The sequence below is a fragment of the Macaca mulatta genome, chromosome 1 (genome assembly GCF_049350105.2).
Source record: "Macaca mulatta isolate MMU2019108-1 chromosome 1, T2T-MMU8v2.0, whole genome shotgun sequence".
NCBI classification, from domain to species: Eukaryota; Metazoa; Chordata; class Mammalia; order Primates; family Cercopithecidae; genus Macaca; species Macaca mulatta.
The window spans coordinates 185,943,236-185,965,769 of NC_133406.1; the positions used below are offsets into that span (position 1 = coordinate 185,943,236).

The following is a 22,534-nucleotide window of genomic DNA, read 5'->3' on the forward strand; positions in this document are numbered from 1 at the left end:
GAGCCACCGCGCCCAGCCAGGTGTCTTTATTTGAATGATTCATCCATTCACCATTTATCAAGTACCTACTCAGACCAACAGAAGTGAGTTGAATTGCCCAAGGCCACAGACCAATGAGCTGGAGGATGCAGCTCCAGATCTCCTCCCAGAACTTGGGCCAGCCCTGAGGCCCTGCTGGGAAGGCCTGTCTCACCTGGATGGTCTCAGCCTTGGCCTCATCCTTCTCCTGCATGGCCTGAACGGAGGGCAGGGAGAACACACTCTGCACACACATGTTCATCAGCTCCGACCTCTCCCGCACGCCCAGGGTGGGCTGGGCGTGGCTGGAGAAGAGGCAGAAAACAAAGGGAGTGAGAAAGGGGCCCTACGGCTAAAGACGGGAGCTGAGCTGAGAAGCAGGGACTGGGCAAGGTGGAGGCGGGTTGGCGGAGGGTACAGTGGAGAGACGGAGGGAGGCAGAAGTGGAGGAAGAGAGGAGAGGGGTTGTGGGGACAGGGAGAGGGCCATGGACACCTCAGCTGGGTCAGGATCTCCATGGCCTGCTTGCGGACGGAGCTTGAGAGAGAATCCAGTGGCTCCTCCTGGATCTGCCTCTGGACAGGGGGCCACAGAAGGGCTGATGAGGACAGGGCTACTGCAGGCCGCCAGGGCCAAGGCTGCCCCCCTCACAAGGAGCAGGTCACAGCAGCCCCTCAAGTGCTCCTCCCGCCTCAGCTGCCCAAGTAACTGGGACTATAAGCTCATGCCACCACACTTGGCTAAGTATTTTTATTTTTTTTAGAGACAGAGTCTTGCTGTGTTGCTCAGGCTGGTCTCAAACTCCTGAGCTCAAGCCATCCTCCTGCCTTGGCCTCCCAAAATGCTGGAATTAAAGACATGAGCCACCATGCCTGGCCTCCAGGAGGCATATTCAAACCATGGAACTGGCCCAAAGCAAAAACCACCATGTGTGGCCCTTGAAAACCGCCCAGTTGCATTCCTTTAAATTTTTTTTGCTTTTTCTTTTTAGAGATGGGGTCTTATGATGTTGGCCAGGTTCATCTCGAACTCTCTCTCTTTTTTTTTTTTTTTTTTTTTTTTTTTTGAAAGAAGTCTTGCTTTGTTGCCCAGGTTGGAGTGCAGTGGCACAGTCTCGGCTCACTGCAACCTCTGCCTCCCTAGCTCAAGCAATTCTCCCGCCTCAGCCTTCTGAGTAGCTGGGACCACAGACACATGCCACCATCCCCAGCTAAGCTTTTTTTGTATTTTTAGTAGAGATGGGGTTTCACCATTTTGGTCAGACTGGTCTCGAACTCCTGACCTCAAGGGATCTGCCTGCCTCGGCCTCCCAAAGTGCTGGGATGACAGACGTGAGCCACCACACTTGGCCAAATGTCCATTTCTTTAAGATAAAAAATTAGTTGGATATGGTGGCACACACCTGTGGTCCCAAATCTCCAGAGGCTAAGGCGGGAGGATCCCGTAAGCCCAGGAGGTTGATGCTGCAGTAAGCCATGATGGCGCCACTGCACTCCAGCCTGGGCGACAGAGCATGACCCTGTCTCAAAATAAAGGATGTCCTTCTAATTGCTTCTCATTTTGATCTAGCACCTACACACAGCAGATGCTCAATTAATGAAAGCAAGGACTTTTAAAAAAAGCAAGGACTTTTTTGGTTGTCTCTGTAAAGTACACAGCTTCAGTGGTTATTCCTGCCCAATCCATTCTGGTGGAGTGGCTGTATTTATCAAAATGATGAGGAAACTGTCTAAAGTTGCCTACCAGAAGGAATGGCTGGGAAAAGAATGTATTAAGTAATAAGAACTGCTTCTGGGTGTGCAAGGCTTTACTGTAGACTAAGCATTGGGTTGTGTCCTCCCAACAAGCCAATGGCACAGGTATTATCACACCCATCTGTGAGATGAGAAGAGTGAGGCTCAGAACTTGCCTGAGCTCCCTCCGTGTAGGTGGGAGGCAGTTCGAAGTGGAGCTGAGACTCAATTCCCGGTGTCCTGCCTCCTCATCCTGTCCTCTTCCCACCTCAGCCTCCCACCCCTGCAGTCTCATCAGTGGGTGGACTCAGGAATTCTGCCGCCTCCCACCCCAATGCCGCAGACCCGCCCGTGGCTCCCCCACCATCATCTTCTTTATCATGGTCTTCTTTTCTCTTTCTGCCTCCAACAGATCCTGGCTCTTCTGAAGGGTGGTGACATTCTCAACCTAGGGGACAGCAGAGGGCAAAACCTCGGAGTGAGAGCCCCACCAAGCCCAGTCCTCAGGGGTTGCCCATACAGCACTGTTAACCACCCGACACCTGCAGGCAAGCCAGAATTGGCGCAAGAGAAATGAGAGGTTCCCACAAGGGGAACTTGGAGTGGGGTAAAGATTGGAGAATATTGAGGGATTGGAGGAGTTAATCCTGAATGCCAGCATTTGGAAGAGGACCAGATATGAGGGACCGCAAAGTACTGCCCCTTCTCCAGTCAACTAAGGAGGGGACAGAAAGGGCCCCAATCCCTCAACCTGAAATTGCACCATTAGTAACGCTTCATATGGGTCTTCCAGTACATACAAGTCAGATTGAGGCATTCTGCTACCTGAGAGAGAGAACACATTAACTAATATCCAACTAATCTCTCCATTCTCATCATCTTAAGGGAGAAGAAGGAAAATAAACAATGACCATGAAATAAGAAAACTAACTTCATATAGTAAAGAAGAAAAGACAGGTTAATTTGATGCGGAGTGTAGCACATTGAAAATGGCTGCAAGTTCTTTTCTGCTCCTCCTATCCAAAACACAGATTCCTCTTGAATCTTGGCTCATTTTATAACTTGCTTTGACCAGTAGAGTAATGTGGAAGTGACTCTGGGCCAGTTCCTGGACTAGTCCTTAAGGAAACTGGAAGCTTCCACTTTTTCCCTCTGGAACCCAGCCACTGTGCTGCAAGGAAGCCCAAGCTAGAAGACAGAATGATTACAGACCATGTGAAGAGAGGCCCTGGAAAATGAGGGGGTCATCTTGAATGTTCCAGTCCCACTGAGTAATATCAGTCTACACTGTGGAGCAGAAGAACCACCTAGCTAAGCCCAGTCAAACTTCAGAATCATGAGAAATCGGGCCTCTCCAATTCTAATGCCCCCAGCACCCAGGCTGAGATGCAGTGAGGTAGTCACAGCTCACTACAATTTCAAATTCCTGGGCTCAAGCAATTTTTTGGTCTTAGCCTTCTGAGTAGCTAGGACTACATGGACTACGTAGGACTACTGGGCCACCATGCCCAGCTAAATTTTTTTTTTTTTTTTTTTTTTTTTTTTTACTTTGTAAATTTTTGTAGCTGGGCATAGCGGCTCACGTCTGTAATCACAGCAATTTGGGAGGCTGAAGTGGGCAGATCACCTGAGGTCAGGAGTTCAAGACCAGCCCGACCAATATGATGAAACCCTGTCTCTACTAAAAATACAAAAATTAGCCAGGCATGGGGGCATGTGCCTATAATCCCAGCTACTTGGGAGGCTGAGACAGGAGAATTGCTTGAACCCGGGAGGCAGAAGTTGCAGTGAGCCGAGATCATACCATTGCACTCCAGCCTGGGCAACAAGAGCGAAAACTCCAACTTAAAAAAAAAAAAAAAAAAAAAATCGTAGACACTGGGTCTCACGATGTTGCCCAGGTTGGTCTCAAACTTCCAGCCTCAAGTGATCCTCCCACCTCAGCCTCCCAAAGTACTGGGATTACTGGTGTGAGCCACCATCCCTATCCCAGAGTGAACTTTTAAACCACTAAATTCTGGGGTGGTTTGTTAAACAGCAATAGGTAACTTAAACGGTAAGAGTGATGATAGAGCGATGGCTAATTTAATCCAAATGGTCAGAGAAGACCACTCAGAGGAGTTAACACCTGGGCTGAGTCCTAAATGACAAGAAAGAACTAGCTATGCAGAGAACTAGGGGGAAGTCCTGTCTGTCTCCCCAAACTAGAATGTCAGATCACATCACTGTTGTATCCCTAGTGCCTAAAACAGTGCCTAGCACATAGTAGAGGCTCAATGAAATGTGTTGAATGACAATATTGAGGCTCAGAAACCCATACCCCACAATATGGTGTTTGGACATGCTGAATTGAATAAGCTTCCAGGTCTCTCTGATGTCTCCCAAAGTATGAGATGAAGTTGAAGTTCCTTGATCTGCCTAAGATCCAGATCTACCAAGGAGATCAACTGTTGTTCCTTCCCTTCCCTGTAAGACCAAGAATGTAACCACATCTGAACAGACCCTTTCACAAAATAATCTCTGTTCCTGATCCATTAATTCTTGCTACTAATCCCTTATTGCTCCTCAACAGAATTCCTCTTCTCTTGCTGGGTGTGGTGGCTCACAGCTATAATTACAGCACTTTGGAAGGCTGAGGTAGGAGGATGGCTTGAGCTCAGGAGTTCAAGACCAGCCTGAGCAACATAATAAGACCTCACCTCTAGGCAAAACATCAAAAAAAAAAAAAAAAAAAATAGTCCAGGGCCAGGCACAGTGGCTCATGCCTATAATCCCAGCTACTCAGGAGGCTGACATGGGAGGATCGCTTAAGCCTGGGAAGTTGAGGCTGCAGCAAGCCAAGATCGCATCACTACACTCCAGCCCGAGTGACAGAGTGAGACCCTGCCTCAAAAAAAAAAAAAAAAAAAAAAAAAAATTCTCTTCTCCTGCCTCCTATAACCTGTTTTGCCAGGATCCAAGCCCCCATTTTTCTGTAGCCTCAAAATGGTATATAAGCTTCTGGGCCCTCACTGGGGGCAGGTAATCACTCTGTGCTTCTCTCCGTGTACTCATTAATAAATGCATGTACATTTTCTCCAATTAATCTGCCTTTGTTAGTTGATTTTTTTTTCAGCAAACCTTCAGAGGATGAAGGGGACGTTTTCCCTTGGCCCCTGTGACAGCAATAAAAAGTCTTCTTTTTGCAGGCGCCATGGTAGCTGCTGTACATATCACCTGGCATGGGCCTCACTTCAGCTTTGTTGTGCTCATTTTATAGAACTTTCCTGGCGGAAACACGTGCAAAGGCCCTGGGGCAGGAATGAGTTTGGCGTGTGTGAGAAACAGAAAAAGGCCAGCGTGGCAGGAACACAGTGGACAACTAGAAGGACACCATGGGATGAGGATAAATGCTCCCCAAATGCAGGGCTTCCTCTTAGTCCAGTCACCTCTCCTCATCCCCACCCTGCACTGCCCCAAGGACTGAAGCTTGGCCCTGAAGCAGCCTGGAGGCAGGGCCTGCCTCCTGCATGTCTGGGCCTGGATGGATACCCCACCTCCTTCACATTCTGTCCACCAAGCACCCTTGTCCACACTCCCTGTGTCACACTCACGTCCACCAGCTTGTCTAGTCTTCCCCACTGGCCTTGCCAAGTCCTGCAAATGCAAGTGTGCCTCACCTGCTGGACTGGTCTTCTTGGGCCTCCTAGGCCTGCTGCATGGCCCAGACCTGGGTTGGGCCTGACTGTCCTGAAAAAAGGCCACTTCTAGACTTTCTGCCCCTTTCAGAGCCCCTCCCACAATTCATTCAATTGTTTAAAAATATTTTATTGAGCATCTATTATGTGCCAGGCACTGTTCTAGATGCTGAAGTTATAGCTGTGAATAACAGACAAAAATGCCCGAGTAATGGAGGATATGTCCTTGTGGGGCAGATGAACAAGAAAGAAGATGAATAAACAAAGCATATGGCACATCAGACAGCAATGAACGTTGTGGAGAAAAGGAGAGCCGGGCAGAGGCATGGGGAATGCTGAGGCTGCTGGGCTGGGTGGGGGAAGGGGAGAGGGGGTAGGCAGCACGGAAGTACCCCAGGACAGTCAGCTAGGGGTTGGGCAGGAGGCATACCAGAGCCATGTTTTTGCCACCTTCTGTCTTCTCTGGCACCTTCACCAGGCATGAGGTCACTTCATCAAAGGCTCCTACAGGGCACAATTTCAATGAGAAGATGGATAAAGCTGTGATGTACCTAGGATGCCGTCATGCTATCTCTCTCCTCCCCCTCTAGGCCCCTCCAATCCCTACCCCACCCCAGCACTCCAGTAGCCACACTGAGCTTTTTTTTTTTCTTTCTTTCTTTTTCTTTTTTTTTTTTTGAGACGGAGTCTCGCTCTTGCTGCCCAGGCTAGAGTGCAATGGCGCTCACTATCTTGGCTCACTGCAACCTCCACCTTCTGGGTTCAAGTGATTCTCCTGCCTCAGCCTCCCAAGTAGCTGGGATTACAGGCACCCACTACCACACCCAGCTATTTTTTGTATTTTTAGTAGAGACAGGGTTTCACCATGTTGGCCAGGCTAGTCTCGAACTCCTGACCTCCAGTGATCCACTCGTCTCGGCCTCCCAAAGTGCTGGGATTACAGGTGTGAGCCACCACGCCTGGCCTACACTGAGCTTTTAAGTGTACATCAGCTCATGTCACCCCCTCCCTAAAACCTTTCAGTGACACTGCATTTCATTGAGCACAAAGCCAGCATCCTTGCCGAGGCCTTCAATGCCCTGCCTGGTCGGTTGTGCCCTGCCTTCCTCTGCGGCCCTATCTCCCACCACTTGCCCGCCTCACTATGCTCTGGCCACACCAGCTTCCTTCCAGAACTGAGCACATTTCCCCTCAGGGCCTTTGCATGGTGGTTCCCTCTACCCGGGCCACTGCTCGCCATACCTCCTTGCCCCGCTAAGGCTCTCCTTCAGGCCTAGGCTTGCCTGCCAGTCCTGAGAAAGGCCACCCCTACCCTCTGGCTCTGCAAGGGCCAATATGGTCTTGTCGCGCATTGTCCGAATCTCTTCTTTCAGCAGTTATCATAATTCATAGCTAAACACCTACTTGTTATGAGAGGCATCTGCCGTTCTGTCAGCCCCCCATCTCTTCACTTTCTTTTGGTGAAAGAGCCTCATCTTTCCTGTGTGCACCCTATTCCATGTAGCTAAGTGAAGCTGGATTCCCCAAGACACACCCAGCACCCACTCTTCAGACAGGGGTGGGCCTGGAACCCAAGCTCCACTCCTAAGAGTGTCCCATGCCACCAGCCACAGCGATTGGTCCAGGGATGAAAACTTGACTGGGCAGGACCAATAGAGTCTTTTATTTAAGGGGGTTGAGGGGAACACCAAAGGAGAGAGGATATTTCTCCTTCTGAGGACAAGGTCACTGGGGCCTATGAAAACCTGGAACTTCAGATTCTCGACCACCAGAGGATGCTAGAGGATGGAGAAGTACAGATACCCCAATTGTAGTGAACACCAAGATCTTAGCTTCTAAACACCATTCTCCACTAAAAGGAACAAGGCTCCTTGGAGAAATGTTTGATTCCAGGACTCAAACAGGGAAAGCTCAGGATGAACCTGAGACACCTGAATGATAAAGACATGTCAAATATCAAAGGAATACAAAAGCATGCTTTATTCGTTGTTTTTTTGTTTTATTTGTTTTGAGCTGATGGGGGCCGAGCACGGTGGCTCATGCCTGTAATCCCAGCACTTTGGGAGGCTGAAGCAGGTGGATCATCTGAGGTCAGGAGTTTGAGACCAGCCTGGCCAACATGGTGAAACCCCACCTCTACTAAAAATACAAAAATTAGCTGGGCATAGTGGTGCACACCTATAATCACAGCTACTAGGGAGGCTGAGGCAGGAGAATGGCGTGAACCCGGGAGGTGGAGCTTGCAGTGAGCTGAGATCCAGCCACTGCACTCCAGCCTGGGCGACAGAGCGAGACTCCGTCTCAAAAAAAAAAAAAAAAAAAAAAAAAAAAAAAAAACAAAAATTAGCTGGGCATAGTGGTGCACACCTATAATCACAGCTACTAGGGAGGCTGAGGCAGGAGAATCGCTTGAACCCAGAAGGCAGAGGTTTAGTGAGCCAAGATTGTGCCACTGCATTCCAGCCTGGGCAACAGAGCAATATTTCGTCTCAAAAAAAGAAAGAGCTCGGGGGTCTTGCCGTGTTGGCCAGGCTGGTCTCTACAAAAGTTTGCTTGAAGGGAATTCCACTGATCAAATTGAGGAAAATTTGAGTATCACAATAAATTGTGAAAAAAAATGTATTATAGCCCATTAAATAAACTAAGAAAATGGATTATAGCCCATTAAATAAACTAATTGAGTCCATATAATACTAATAAATAAATAAATAAATTGAAAGTTTGATGGGAATGGGATATTCACATAGTTTCAAAGTACCTGACCACATGATATTCACTACAAAGGGGTAAATATTGACTTCACAATAGAAAACCTTGGCAGCAACCATCCTACTCAAGTGATGAAAGCAAACAGCGTCAGTAATGAACAAATCAAAATTATAAGGCACCAGACAGGACGCAATGAGAAAAACCCAGCATCACTTCTGTGCTATTCCTGCCAAAAATGCATGCCCTGAATCTAATCATGAGCAAGCATCAGACAAATTGAAACTGAGGCACATCCTACAAAAATAGCTTGCCTGTCATCTTCAAATATATCAAGGACAGGAAAGTCAAAGAAAGGCTGAGGACTGCAGGAGACAGATCAGACTAGAAAAAAAGTACAATGAGTGGTTCTGAACTGGATCCTCTTGCTGTAGAGAACATTACTGGGAAAATTGGTGACTTTTGAATAGGGCCTGAGGATTACATGGTAGCTGTGTATCAATATTAATTACTTGATAGTGATAGTTATATTTTATCCTTTTTTGTAAGAAGTACACTCTGAAATTCAGGGGTGATGGAGCATCATTTGGAAACTGATTCTTAAATGATTCAAGGAAAAAAATTTATAGTACATTTTCAACTTTTTTTTTTCTTTGAGATGGAGTCTCACTCTGTTGCTCAGGCTGGAGGGCAGTGGTGCCGATCTCGGCTCACTTCAACCTCCACCTCCCGGATTCAAGTAATTCTCCCACATCTGCCTGCTGAGAAGCTGGGTTTATAGGTGTGTGCCACCCTGCCTGGTTAATTTTTGTATTTTTAGTAGAGACAGGATTTCACCTTGTTGGTCAGGCTGGTCTTGAACTGCTGGCTTCAAGTGATCTGCCCACCTTGGCCTCCCAAAGTGCTGGGATTACAGGCATGAGCCACCACACCCAGCTCAACTTTTCTCTAAGTTTTGTTTGGTTTTGTTTGCAGACAGAGTCTTGCTCTGTCATTCAGGCTGGAATGCAGTGGTGCAATCATGGCTCACTGCAGTCTCGACCTCCTGGGCTCAAGTGATCCTCCTACCTCAGCCTCCCAACTAGTTGGCGCTACAGGCCCATGCCATCACATTTGGCCAATTGTTAATTTTTTTGTAGAGATGAGGGTCTCATTTTGTTGCCCAGGCTGGTTGTGAACTCCTGGGTTCAAGCAATATTCCTGCCTCAGCCTCTCAAAGTGCTACGTATTACAGGTATGAGCCACCATGCCCAACCCTAGGTTGGTTTTTAAAAATCATTTTTAAAATATTTTTAAGGCCGAGGGTGGCAGCTCACACCTGTAATATCAGCACTTTGGGAGGCCAAGGCAGGTGGGTCACCTGAGGTCAGGAGTTCGAGACCAGCCTAGCCAGTGTGGTGAACTCCGTCTCTACTAAAAATACAAAAATTAGCTGGGCATGGTGGCAGGTGCCTGTAATCCCAGCTACTCAAGAGGCTGAGGCAGGAGAATCACTTGAACCCAGGAAGCAGAGGTTATAGTGAGCTGAGATTGCTCCACTGCACTCCAGCCTGGGCGACAAGAGCGAAACACTGTCTCAAAGTAAATAAATAAATAAATAAATAAATAAATAAATAAATAATATTTTTAAGTACCTACTATATGACCAGTACTGTTCTAAGCACAGTTAATAAAAGTGAACAGGGCCAGACGTGGTGGCTCATACCTGTAATACCAGCACTTTGGGAGGCCGAGGTGGGCAGATCACCTGAGGTCAGAAGTTCGAAACCAGCCTGATCAACACGGAGAAATCTCGTCTCTACTAAAAATACAAATTAGCCAGGCGTGTGGCACATGCCTGTAATTCCAGCTGCTTGGGAGGCTGAGGCAGGAGGATCACTTGAGCCCAGGAGTTTGAGTCTGCAGTGAGCTATGATTGTACCACTCCACTCCACTCCAGCCTGGGCAACAGAATGAGACCTCATTTCTTTAAAAACTTTTTAATTTAATTTAAAGATAAATAAAAGGCTTCATCAAGCCACAGACTCAGAAAAAATAGTCAAAATTCATGTATCTAACGAAGAACTCATATCTAGATTACATAAAGAATTCCCACAAACCAATAAGAAAAAGAGACACCCCAATGTTTTTAAATAAGCAAAATGTACATGTTGTTCCCTTCTGAAATTAAAAAAAAAAAAAAAAGCGCAAAATATTTGAACTGGTACTGCACAAAAGAGGATATGCAAATTGCCAATAATCATGTAAAAAAGTGCTTAACATCAGTAGTTATCAAGATATGCAAATTAAAACCACAATGAACTATCACTAGACAGAAACCCCCTAGAATGACTACAACTATTTATTTTTTTATTTTTTATTTTTCTCTTTTTTTTCTTTTTTTTTTTGAGATGGAGTTTCGCTTTTGTTGCCCAGGCTGGAGTGCAATGGTACAATCTTGGCTCACCGCAACCTCCACCTCCCAGGTTCAAGTGATTCTCTTACCTCATCTTCCTGAGTAACTGGGATTACAGGCATGTGCCACCATGCCCAGCTAATTTTTTGTATTTTTGGTAGAGACAGGATTTCTCCACGTTGGTCAGGCTGGTCTCGAACTCCCGACCTCAGGTGATCCACCTGCTTCGGCCTCCCAAAGTGCGGAGATTACAGGCGTGAGCCACTGCACCCGGCCTGACGACAAATTTTTTAACTGATAATGCCAAATGTTGGTGAGAATGTGGAACAATTGAAACTCACATAGTTTATGGAAGCGTAAATTAATTCAGTCATTGCTGTGGTTTGAATATTTATGTCCCCTTCAAAATTCATGTTGAACTTAATCTCCAATGCAATAGTATTAAGAGGCAGAGACTTTAGGAGGTGGTCAAATTGTGAGGGCTCCACCGTCTAGAATGGGATTAAGGCCTTTATAAAAGAGGCTTCATACAGAGTTCAGCCCCTTTTTGTCCTTCCACCTTCCACCATGTAGGGATACAGCAAGCAGGCCCTCACCAGACACCAAATGCTGCTGCCTTGATCTTGGACTTCCAGTCTCCAGAACTGTGAGAAAATAAATTCCTGTTGTTTATAAATTACTCAGTCTCAGGCATTTTGTTATGGCAGCACAAAAAGTCTAAGATTACCCCTTCGAAAAACTGTTTGGCAGTATCTCTTAAAGCTATAAATATGCCTGCACTATGACCCAGAAATTCTACTCTGAGATAAATAAGTGTATCTCTGAACCAAAAGTCATGGTCAACAACGTTCACAGCCACTTTATTAATAACATCAAAAAAATAGGAAAAATTCTAATGTCCATCAGCAGCAGAATAAATAAACAAACTGTGGTATATCCATACAATGGAATACTACAGAATAACAAAAAACAATCTACTATTGAAATATACAATATGGATGAATCCAACAGACATAATGTTGAGCTAAAGAAGCCAGAGTCGCCGGGCGCGGTGGCTCAAGCCTGTAATCCCAGCACTTTGGGAGGCCGAGATGGGCGGATCACGAGGTCAGGAGATCGAGACCATCCTGGCTAACACGGTGAAACCCCGTCTCTACTAAAAAATACAAAAAACTAGCCAGGCGAGGTGGCGGGCGTCTGTGTTCCCAGCTACTCGGGAGGCTGAGGCAGGAGAATGGCGTAAACCCGGAAGGCAGAGCTTGCAGTGAGCTGAGATCCGGCCACTGCACTCCAGCCCGGGCCACAGAGCCAGACTCCTTCTCAAAAAAAAAAAAAAAAAAGCCAGAGTCAAAACAGTAAATATGGCCGGGCATAGTGGCTCATGCTTGTAATCCTGGCACTTTGGGAGGCTGAGGCAGGTGGATCACCTGAGGTCGGGAGTTCAAGACCAGCCTGACCAACATGCAGAAATCTTGTCTCTACTAAAAATACAAAATTAGCCAGATGTGGTGACTAACACCTGTAATTCCAGCTACTCAGGAGGCTAAGGCAGGAGGATTGCTTGAACACAGAGGCAGAGGTTGCAGTGAGCCCAGATCATGCCATTGCACTCTAGCCTGGGCAACAAGAGTGAAACTCCATCTCAAAAACAAACAAAAAACAACAACAACAACAAAAATTAGCCAGGTGTGGTGGCAGACACCTCTAATCCCAGTTACTCAGGATGCTGAGGCAGGAGAATTACTTGAACCCCGAAGGTGGAGGTTGCAGTGAGCCGAGATTGTGCCATTGCACTCCAGCCTGGGCAACAGAGTGAGACTCCGTCTCAAAAAATAAATAAATCAATCAAAATTAAAATACAAAAAACTAGCTGAGCGTGGTGGTGCATGCCTGTAATCCCAGCTACTCAGGAGGCTGAGGCAGGAGAATCACTTGAACCTGGGAGGCAGAGGTTGCAGTGAGCCGAGATGGCACCATTGCACTCCAGCCTGGACAACAAAAGCGAACTTCTGTCTCAAACACACACACACACACACACACACACACACACACACAGTAAATACAGTAGTATTCTATTGGCAATAAGTTCAAGAATAGGCAAAACTAGTCTATGGTGACGCAAATCGGAATTGTCACCTCCAGGGCAGTGATTATCAACCAAGAGCAGTTGTCCCCCCCCCACCCCCATGGAACATTCAGCAATGTCTGGAAACCATTTCGGTTTTTACAACTTGAGGGTGGCAATGGGAGGTTGCTACTAGCATCTACTAAGTAGAGTCCAGGGATAAGTGCATCTCATAATGCACAGAACAGCACCCCCATCCCCGCCACCAACATAGACACACACACACACGACAAAGAATTTCCCAACACAAAATATCAATAGTGCCAAAGCTGAGAAATCTTGCCCCAGAAGAAGGGATACTGATTGAAAAGGGACACAAGGGAAGCTTCTGGGCTTCTGGGACTTGATCTGAGTGGTAGCTACCACAGTGTATACTTACATAAATTTTCATTAAGCTATACATTTGAGATGACTAGCACACTTTACATATTTTACTGATCCATGTTATACCCCAAAAAAGTTTTTAAAAGGCTACTATAATTTGAAAATACATTGTTTTAAACTGAGCTGATGGACAAAATGCTCCTATTAAAAAAGTGAAGAGTGGCCCTGATAGCCAAAACAATCTTGAAAGAAGAACAAAGCTGAAGGACTCATACTTCCTGATTTCAAAACATACCACAAAGCTATAATAATCAAAACAGCATGGTACTGGCATAAGGACAGACATATAGACCAATGAAACAAAGTAGAGTACCCAGAAATAAACACATTTATGGTAAGTCTATTTTTGACAAGAATACTAAGAACATTCACTGGGGAAAGGACAGTTTTTTCAACAAATAGAGCCAGAAAAACTGGCTATCCACATGCAAATGAAGTTGTTATATGAGGTACCTAGAGTAGTGAAAATTATAGAAACAGTAGAATGGTGGTGCCTAGGGGCTGGGGGACTGGAAAATGGGCAGCTATTGTTTAATGCATATGGAGTTTGAAGTTCATAAGATGAAAATAGTTATGGAGAAGAAATGGTGCCAACAGTTGCACATTATGAATATATTTCATACCACTGTATTAAACTGTTCACTTAAAAATGGCTGGCCAGTTACCGTGGCTCACACCTGTAATCCCAGCACTTTGGGAGACTTAGGTAGGTGGATCACCTGAGGTCAGGAGTTCAAGACCCGCCTGGCCAACAAGGTAAAACCCCATCTCTACTAAAACTACCAAAATAAGCCAGGCATGGTAGCACACACTTGTAGTTCCAGCTACTCAGGAGGCTGAGGCAGGAATATTGTTTGAAAATGGGAGGCAGAGGTTGCAGTGAGCTAGGATCATACCACTGCACTCCAACATGGGCAACAGAGTGAGACTCCACCTCAAAAAAAAAAAAAAAAAAAAAGGTTAAGATAGGGCCAGGTGTTGTGGATCATGCCTGAAATCCCAGCACTTGGGGAACCCAAGGCAGGAGGATCACTTGAGCCAGGAGTTCAAGACCAGCCTGGGCAACATAGCGAGGTCTCATCTCTACAAAATATTAAAATTAGCTAGATGTGGTGGTGTGTGCCTACAGTCGTAGCTACTTGGGAGGCTGAGGTGAAAGAATCACTTGATCCCAGGAGTTTGAGACTGCAGTGAGCTATCATCACTCCACTGCACTCCAGCTGGGGTGACAGAGTGAGACCCTGACCCTAAAAAATAATAATAATTTTAAAATGTTTGAGATGGTAAGGTTTGGCTGGACATGGTGGCTCATGCCTGTAATCCCAGCAGTTTGGGAGGCTGAGGCAGTGGATCACTTGAGCACAGAAGTTCAAGACCAGCCTGGGTAACATGGTGAAACCCTGTCTCTACTAAAAATACAAAAATATTAGCTAAGTATGGTGGCACGTGCTTGTAGTCCCAGCTGCTCGGGAGGCTAAGGCAGGAGGATTACTTGAGCCCCAGAGGTGGAGGTTGCAGTGAGGCAAGATCATGACACTGTACTCCAGCCCAGGCAACAGAGTGAGATCATCTCTTAAAAAAAAAAAAAAAAAGATGGTAAGGATTTTTTTGTTTTTTATACAGACAGAGTCTTGCTATGTCGCCTGAGCTGGTCCCAAACTGCTGACTTCAAGTGATCTTCCTGCCTTGGCTTCTCAAAGCACTGATATTACAGGCATGAGTCATTGTGCTGGCCTAGATGGTAAATTTTGTTATGTACATTTTACCACAATTTAAAAATTGGAAAAAAAAACTTTTTAATTTTAATTTAATTTTATTTATTTATTTACTTTGAGTCAGAGTCCTGCTCTGTCACCCAGGCTGGAATGCAGTGGCATGATCTTGGCTTTCTGCAACCTCTGCCTCCCAGGTTCAAGTGGGAGCCTCCCGAGTAGCTGGGATTACAGGCCCTGGCCACCACGTCAGCTAATTTTTGTATTTTTAGTAGAGACAGGGTTTCACCATGTTGGCCAGGCTGGTCTCAAACTCCTGACCTCAGGCGATCCACCCACCTCAGCTTCCCAAAGTGCTGGGATTACAGGCGTGAGCCACCACACCCAACCTGAAAAAAAAACCTTTTTTTTTCTTTTTTGAGATGGAGTCTTGCTCTGTCACCATGGTTGGAGTGCAGTGGCTCAATCTCAGCTCACTGCAACCTCCATCTCCAGGGTTCAAGCAATTCTCCTGCCTCAGCTTCCCAAGTAGCTGAGATTACAGGAGTGTGCCATCGCACCAGCAGATTTTGTATTTTTAGTAGAAATGGGGATTTGCCATGTTGGCCAGGCTGATCTGGAACTCCTGACCTCAGGTGATCTGCCCACCACAGCCTCCCAAAGTGCTGGGATTACAGGCGTGAGCCACCACACTCAGCCGGAAAAAAAGAAAAACAAAAAACTTTCCAATTAAAAAAAAAAATACATTGGGACGGGTGTGGTGGCTCATGCCTGTAATCCCAGCACTCTGGAAAGCCAAGGCAGGCAGATCGCTTGAGGTCAGGAGTTCAAGACCAGCCTGGTCAACATAGTGAAACTCCGTCTCTACTAGAACTACAAAAATTAGCCAGGCATGATGATGCATGCCTGTAGTCCCAGCTGCATGAGGCTGAGGCATTAGAATGGCTTGAACCTGGGAGGCAGAGGTTGCAGTGAGCTGAGATCGTGCCATTGCACTCCAGCCTGGATGACAAAGCAAGACTCTGTCTCAATAAATAAATAAATAAATAAATAAATAAATAAATAAATAGGCCGGGCACTGTGGCTCACACCTGTAATCCCAGCACTTTGGGAGGCCGAGGTGGGTGGATCACGAGGTCAGGAGTTGGAGACCAGTCTGACCAACATGGTCTCTACTAAACCCCATCTCTACTAAAAACACAAAAATTAACCAGGCATGATGATGCGTGCCTGTAGTTCCAGCTACTTGGGAAGCTGAGGCAGGAGAATGGCTTGAACCTGGGAGGCAGAGGTTGCAGTGAGCCAAGATGGCACCATTGCACTCCAGCCTGGATGACAGCAAGACTCCATCTAAATAAATAAATAAATAAATAAATAAATAAATAAATAAACAAATAAATAAATGGGCTGGACACTGTGGCTCACGCCTGTAATGCCAGCACTTTGGGAGGCCAAGGTGGGCAGATCACGAGGTCAAGAGTTTGAGACCAGCCTGGCCAACATGGTGAAACCCCATCTCTACTAAAAATACAAAAATTAGCCAGGTGTGGTGGCGGCTGCCAGTAGTCCCAGCTACTCGGGAGATTGAGGCAGGAGAATTGCTTGAACCTGGAGGTGGAGGTTGCAGTGAGTCGAGACCATGCCATTGCACTCCAGCCTGGGTGTCAGAACAAGACTCTGTCTCAAAAAATAAATAAATAAAATAAATAAAAAATAAGAATAAATTTGGACTCTTACCTTATATATATATATAAAATTTAACTCAAAGAATTTAAGAGCTAAAACTATAAAACACAGGGGAAAATCTTCATAACACTGGATTTCGCAACAATTTCTTGGATATGGCACCAAAAACAGAGGCACTAAAAAATGGAATATAACCTAAACCATTGAATCACACTTTGGTTTGTTTTTGTTTTTGTTTTTTTGTTTTTGTTTTTTGAAAAGACAAGGTCTCACTCTATCGCCCAACCTGAAGGGCAGCGGTACAATCACAGCTCATTGTAGCCTCCAGTACCTGGGCTCAAGCAATCCTCCCAGCTCAGTCTCCTGAGTAGCTGGGACCACAGGCACACACCACCATGTCTAGCTAATTTATTTTTGTTTTTTGTAGAGACAGGGTATTCCTATGTTGCCCAGGCTGGTCTTGAACTCCTGGGCTCAAGGAATCCTCCTGCCTCAGCCTCCCAAAATGCTGGGATTATAGGCATGAGTCACTACACTCTGCAAATGACACATTTTATTTTTTTATTTTTTATTTATTTTTAATTTAATTAATTAATTTATTTATATATTTATAGAGACAAAGTCTCACTCCATCATTCAGGCTGCAGTGGCGTAATCTTGGCTCACTGCAACCTCTGCCTCCCAGTTTCAAGCCATTCCCAAATAGTTGGGATTATAGGCATGTGCCACGACACCCGGCTAATTTTTTTTTTTGAGATGGTGTCTCGCTCTGTCACCAAGGTTGGACTGCAGTGGCTTAATCTCAGCTCATTGCAATCTCTGCCTCCCAGGTTCAAGCAATTCTCCTGCCTCAGCCTCCTGAGTAGCTGGAATTACAGGTGCGTGCCACCACACCCAGCTAATTTTTGTATTTTTAGTAGAGACGGGATTTCACCATGTTGGTCAGGCTGGTCTCAAACTCCTGACCTTGTGATCTGCTCGCCTCAGCCTCCCAAAGTATTGGGATTACAGGCATGAGTCACTGCACCCAGCCCCAGTTAATTTTTTGTATTTTTAGTAGAGACAGCATTTCACTATGTTGACCAGGCTGGTTTTGAACCCCTGACCTCAAGTGATCCACCTGCCTCAGCCTCCCAAAGTGCTGGGATTACAGGCATGGGTCACCACGCCTGGCTGACACATTTTAAATGGGTGAATTATATGACAATAATAACTGAACATCCACATGCAAAATAATGAAGCTGAACCCCCACCTCACACCATAAACAAAAATTAGCACAAATTGTACCTAAGACCTAAAGGTAAAAGCTAACATTATTATACTCTTAGAAGAAAACATGGGCATAAATCTTCATGATCTTGGACTAGGCAATGGTTTCTTTAAATATGACACCAAAAGCACAAACAATAAAAGAAAAATTAGACAAATTGGGCAATGTCAAAATTTAAAACCTTTGTGTTTCAAAGGACACCATCAAGAAAATGAAAAGGCAATCAACAGAATAGAAGAAAAATATTAGTAAATTGTCCAGGCATGGTGGCTCATGCCCGTAATGCCAGCACTTTGGGAAGCTAAGGAGAGAGGATTGCTTGATCCCAGGAGTTCAAGACCAGCCTGGGCAACACAGTGAGACCCTGCCTCTACAAAATATACAAAAGTTAGCCAGGTGTGGTGGTGCATGCCTGTGGTCCTAGCCACTTGGGAGGCTGTGGTGGGAGGATTGCTTCAGCCTGGGAGGTGGAGGTTGCAGTGAGCCGAGATCATGCCACTGCGCACCAGCCTGGGTGACAGAGTGAGACCCTGTCCCAAAAAAATACAAAATAAAAATACAAAATAAAATAGCCAAAAGATAGAAACAACCCAAATGGCAATCAACTGACATAAACAAAATGTGGTGTGTCTATATATGGAATATTATTTAGCCATAACAAGGAATGAAGTACTGATACATGCTACAAAGAGGATGAACCTTGAATACCTTCTGCTAAGTGAAAGAAGCCAGTCACAAAGGATGACATATTATATGATTCTATTTATATAAAATGTCCAAAATAGGTGAACTATAGAGACAAAAAGTAGACTAGTGATTGCCCAGGGCTGGGTTGAGAGCTGGCATGGGTTGAGGATGATGTCTAAGGGGTGCAGGGTTTCTTTTAGGGATGATGAAAATGTTCTAAAATTGATTGTGGTGATGGTTGCACAATTCTGTGTATATAAAAAGCCATTAAATTACATACTTTAAAAGAGCAAATTGTATTTACAGTTATATTTCCACAAAGTTTTTTTCAAAAAAAGAAAAACTTGCAAAAAAAAAAAAAAAAAGTTCCTCTAGATCACCAGCATCATCAATACCAAATAAAAATTTTATTAGAAAATAAGATACTATAGGCTGGGCACGGTGGCTCATGCCTGCAATCCCAGCACTTTGGGAAGCCAAGGTGGGCAGATCACGAGGTCAGGAGTTAGAGACCATCCTGGCCAACATGGTGAAACCCTATCTCTACTAAAAATACAAAAAAATTAGCCGGGCGTGGTGGCACGTACCTATAATCCCAGCTACTCGGGAGATTGAGGCAGGAGAATCATTTGAACCCAGGGGGTGGAGGTTGTGGTGAGTGGAGATTGCACCATTGCACTCCAGCCTGGGTGACGGAGCAAGACTCCATCTCCAAAAAAAAAAAAAAAAAAAAAAATACTGTAAAGTATCTACGATTAACCCATCCCAGGGTGCGCTAGACTTCTAAGAAGAATTTTTTAAATCCTAGTAAAGCATATATCCTATGTAAAGGAAAACATGAATCCATAAATAAGTTGATAACATTCTTTAAAAAATGCCAACAAGACTTTTTTGAGGCCCTAAAAAAAATCCTTAAGAAACCCTAGAAATGCATTCTAAAATGTGCAGAGTCTGGGCGTGGTGGAATATGCCTGTAGTCCCAGAGTTCTGGGAGGATGAGCTGGGAGGATAGCTTGAGGCCAGGAGTTCAAGACCAGCCTGGGCAACATAGCAAGGCTCCATGTCTACAAAACATAAAAAATAAAATTACTCAGGTGTGGTGGTGTGGTGTGCACCTGTACTCCTAGCTACTTGGGAGGCCGAGGCAGGAGGTCTCCTGAGTCCAGGAATTCGAAGCTGCAGGGAGCTATGATCGCACCATTGAACTCCAGCCTGGGCAACAGAGTGAGACTTTTGTCTCAAAAAATAAAATAAAATGTTATTTACTAATAGCTAACCTGAGGTCAGGAGTTCAAGACCAGCCTGACCAACATGGCGAAACCTTGTCTCTGCTAAAAATATAAAAATTAGCTGGGTAGAGTGGTGGGTGCCTCTAATTCCCGCTACTCAAGAGGTTGAGGCAGGAGAATCACTTGAACTCAGAAGGCAGAGGTTACAGTGAACCGAGATCGAGCCATTGCACTCCAGCCTGGGCTGCAGAATGAGACTCCCTCTCAAAAAAAAAAAAGGGATTCTCATTAGATATGAACACCTACTTACAAAACCATGGTCCTTTTTAAAAAATCTTAATACAGTATTGGTGAATGGACAAATAAAAATTGATTAAGAAAAGATATTTATAGCATCAGAAACTGACAGGGGATTAATTTACAGAAATCCTACATATCAGGAGGGAGGCACAGGTTCCAGACAGGACCCCAAGGCTTTGCTCAGACCTGAGAAGCCAGGTCTGAAATATATCAAGGAAGAAAGAGACATACATTTTGAATGGAAGGGATAGTCTGTTGATACAATAGACTTATAATTTGGACAGAGTCCAAGTATTATTATACAGTGATTTTTTTTTTTTTTAGACAAGTTTTGCTCTTATTGCCCAGGCTGGAGTGCAATGGCGAGATCTCAGCTCACTGCAACCTCTGCCTCCCAGGTTCAAACAATTCTCCTGCCTCAGCCTCCCGAGTAGCTGGGATTACAGGCATGCACCACCATGCCCGGCTAATTCTTTGTATTTTAAGTAGAGACGGGGTTTCACCATGTTGGCCAGGCTGCTCTCAAACTCCCAACTCAGATGATTCACCTGCCTCAGCCTCCCAAAGTGCTGGGATTACAGACGTGAGCCACTGCACCCGGCTGTATACTGATATTACAGTTAAGGAAGTTGAAGCTCAGGGAGATTAAGTAGCTTGTCCCAAGTCACACTGCTAGCAGAGGCCGATTATTAGATGTCTAATATAGAATTAATAGATCATATGTTATCAACTGCCTGCTGTCCCCTTCCTTCCTTCCTTCTCCTCTCCCTGCCCTACGAATCTGAAGACAGACTTCCCCCAGGACAGTGCTTTTTCTAGGGCTGCGGCCCTGGCCTTACCCTCAGGGATGCCTTGCAAGGTCATGGCATCCTTGCCTGCGGGGTTGGAGGTGGGGAGTCCCAGCGGGAACTGGTCCACCTTAATGCTGGCCATCTCACTCCAGCTCTCCAGATTCTCTTCCAGGGGTACAGTGTGGATGCTGTTGTCCTCGGCATCATCCTGCTGACTGCTCAGTGTCAAGGTGGAGGTGTCACTGAACACGAGGCTGGAGTCCAGGCTCAGAGTCTCATTGGAACCCAGGATTAGAGTCATGCATGAGGGTGGAGAGATGGTGGAGTTGGGCCCATGGGTGCTGGAATGGAGGCTGATACCATCACTGGAGCCAGGAATCAGGGTCACATATGAGGCTTGAGTGATGGTCATGTTCAAATCAGATCTGGGGTGGCCGGTGGAAGCCACATTCATGGTTCCCTTGGAACTTGTGCTCCAGGTGGTACTAAAGGCTCCCTTTGAAACAGACCCAGAGATGTTATGTGAAGCCAAAGTGATGGTCTCATTTGTGTCTGGGATTAGGGTCCCATGAGAATCTGGAGCTACATTCAGGTTCAGCTTGGAGGTGTTTCTTGAGCCCATGTTGAGCAATGGATTGGAGTCAAGGTCGAGAGAAGAGTTGGAGGCTGGAATAAGGAGTGCTTTTGAGCTTGGCCTAGAGATGCAGTGACCCAGAACCAGGCCTTCTCTGGAATGGTGCCTTATAAATGGGTTTAATTCATGCCTAGAAGGGTTGGAGTTTCTCTGACCCAACTCAAAAATCTTACTTGAGAGGCACTTGAAGGCATCTTCAGAATTTGACTGAGGGTGGTTCCCGGAGCTCAGACCAGGGGCCTCAGTAGAGCTGGGACTCAGAATGGGGTTTGAGGCTGGACAGAGGTGCCCCTGTGATTCAGGCCTTGAGACATCCATGGAATCCAGGTCCAGGGCTTCACCAGAGCAAGAACTGGTGATGTGGAGGGAGGCTGGAGTTACGGCCCTGCTGTCATCAGGTCTGGGGGTGTTTTCAGGCACCAGGCCCGAGGCCTCCCCTGAGACAGGACTCAGAGAAGGATTAAGATCTGGAACGAGAGCCAAGCCAGGACTTGGGAGTAGATTCAACATAGGCACATGAGCCGTGTCTGGGTGGGGCCGAGGGATGGTACCAGACCCTAATCCTGGGGCCCCACAGGAGGGGAGACTTGGTGTCATCTTTGGGTCTTCATGGAAGACCAGGTTAGCCCCTGGGCTCAGGGCCATGTCCAGTCTGGAGGTCTCTCAGTGCCAGTGCCCCTTTCTCTCCAGCAGCCAACTGTCACGCTCCCAGAAGCAGTCTTGAGAGAGAGAAAAGACAAATGCAGCCATACCACACCTGTTAAGGCTTTTCCAGGGCTCCCACTATTCTTAGGATGAAAGCCCCTTGCTGTGACTTACAAGGCCCTGGTGACTGTGCCCAGCCCACCTTTCCATCCCATCACTCGCCACTTGCCTCCGCGGTCTCTCAGTTCCGTTCTTTGACCACAACCTGCTCCCTCCTGGCTCATGATCCTGAACAAACTCAATCCCCTCGGCTTGTGAAATTGCATGGGGGTAATTCTCATTATCCTTTGCTTAATCCTACTTCTAGCAAAATACTCAGCACATTTCATTCCAGTGACTCATTTAGTGGTCTAGCTCTTGCTAGAGATGAACTTTGCAATGACAAAAACTGTGTATACCTTGGCCCCTGGGGCAACCCCAGCTCCTAGCCCAGTGCCAGTTACACAATTGGAAGCTTACACACAGACAAATAAGGAATCTC

The 22,534-nt window shown here is 46.0% G+C and overlaps 1 protein-coding gene across 11 annotated transcripts in view; it reads right to left on the minus strand.

Annotated features, from left to right (window-relative positions):
- MROH7 (maestro heat like repeat family member 7) overlaps window positions 1–22,534 on the minus strand; it is a 91,582-nt gene that overhangs the window by 37,633 nt on the left and 31,415 nt on the right. For 9 of the 11 annotated variants that reach the window (XM_077955967.1, XM_077955969.1, XM_077955977.1 and 6 more), the window contains exons 3-7: window positions 20,763–22,067; window positions 5,859–5,932; window positions 2,116–2,199; window positions 514–593; window positions 194–323 (exon numbers count right to left, since the gene is read on the minus strand). In XM_077955967.1, coding sequence (XP_077812093.1) covers window positions 194–323; window positions 514–593; window positions 2,116–2,199; window positions 5,859–5,932; window positions 20,763–21,993 — 1,599 coding nt within the window. In that variant the 5' untranslated portion in view covers window positions 21,994–22,067. Of the gene's footprint in view, window positions 1–193; window positions 324–513; window positions 657–2,115; window positions 2,200–3,058; window positions 3,138–5,858; window positions 5,933–20,762; window positions 22,068–22,534 lie in introns of those variants that run through there. The other 2 variants (XM_077955981.1, XM_077955979.1) reach the window with 2 other exon arrangements.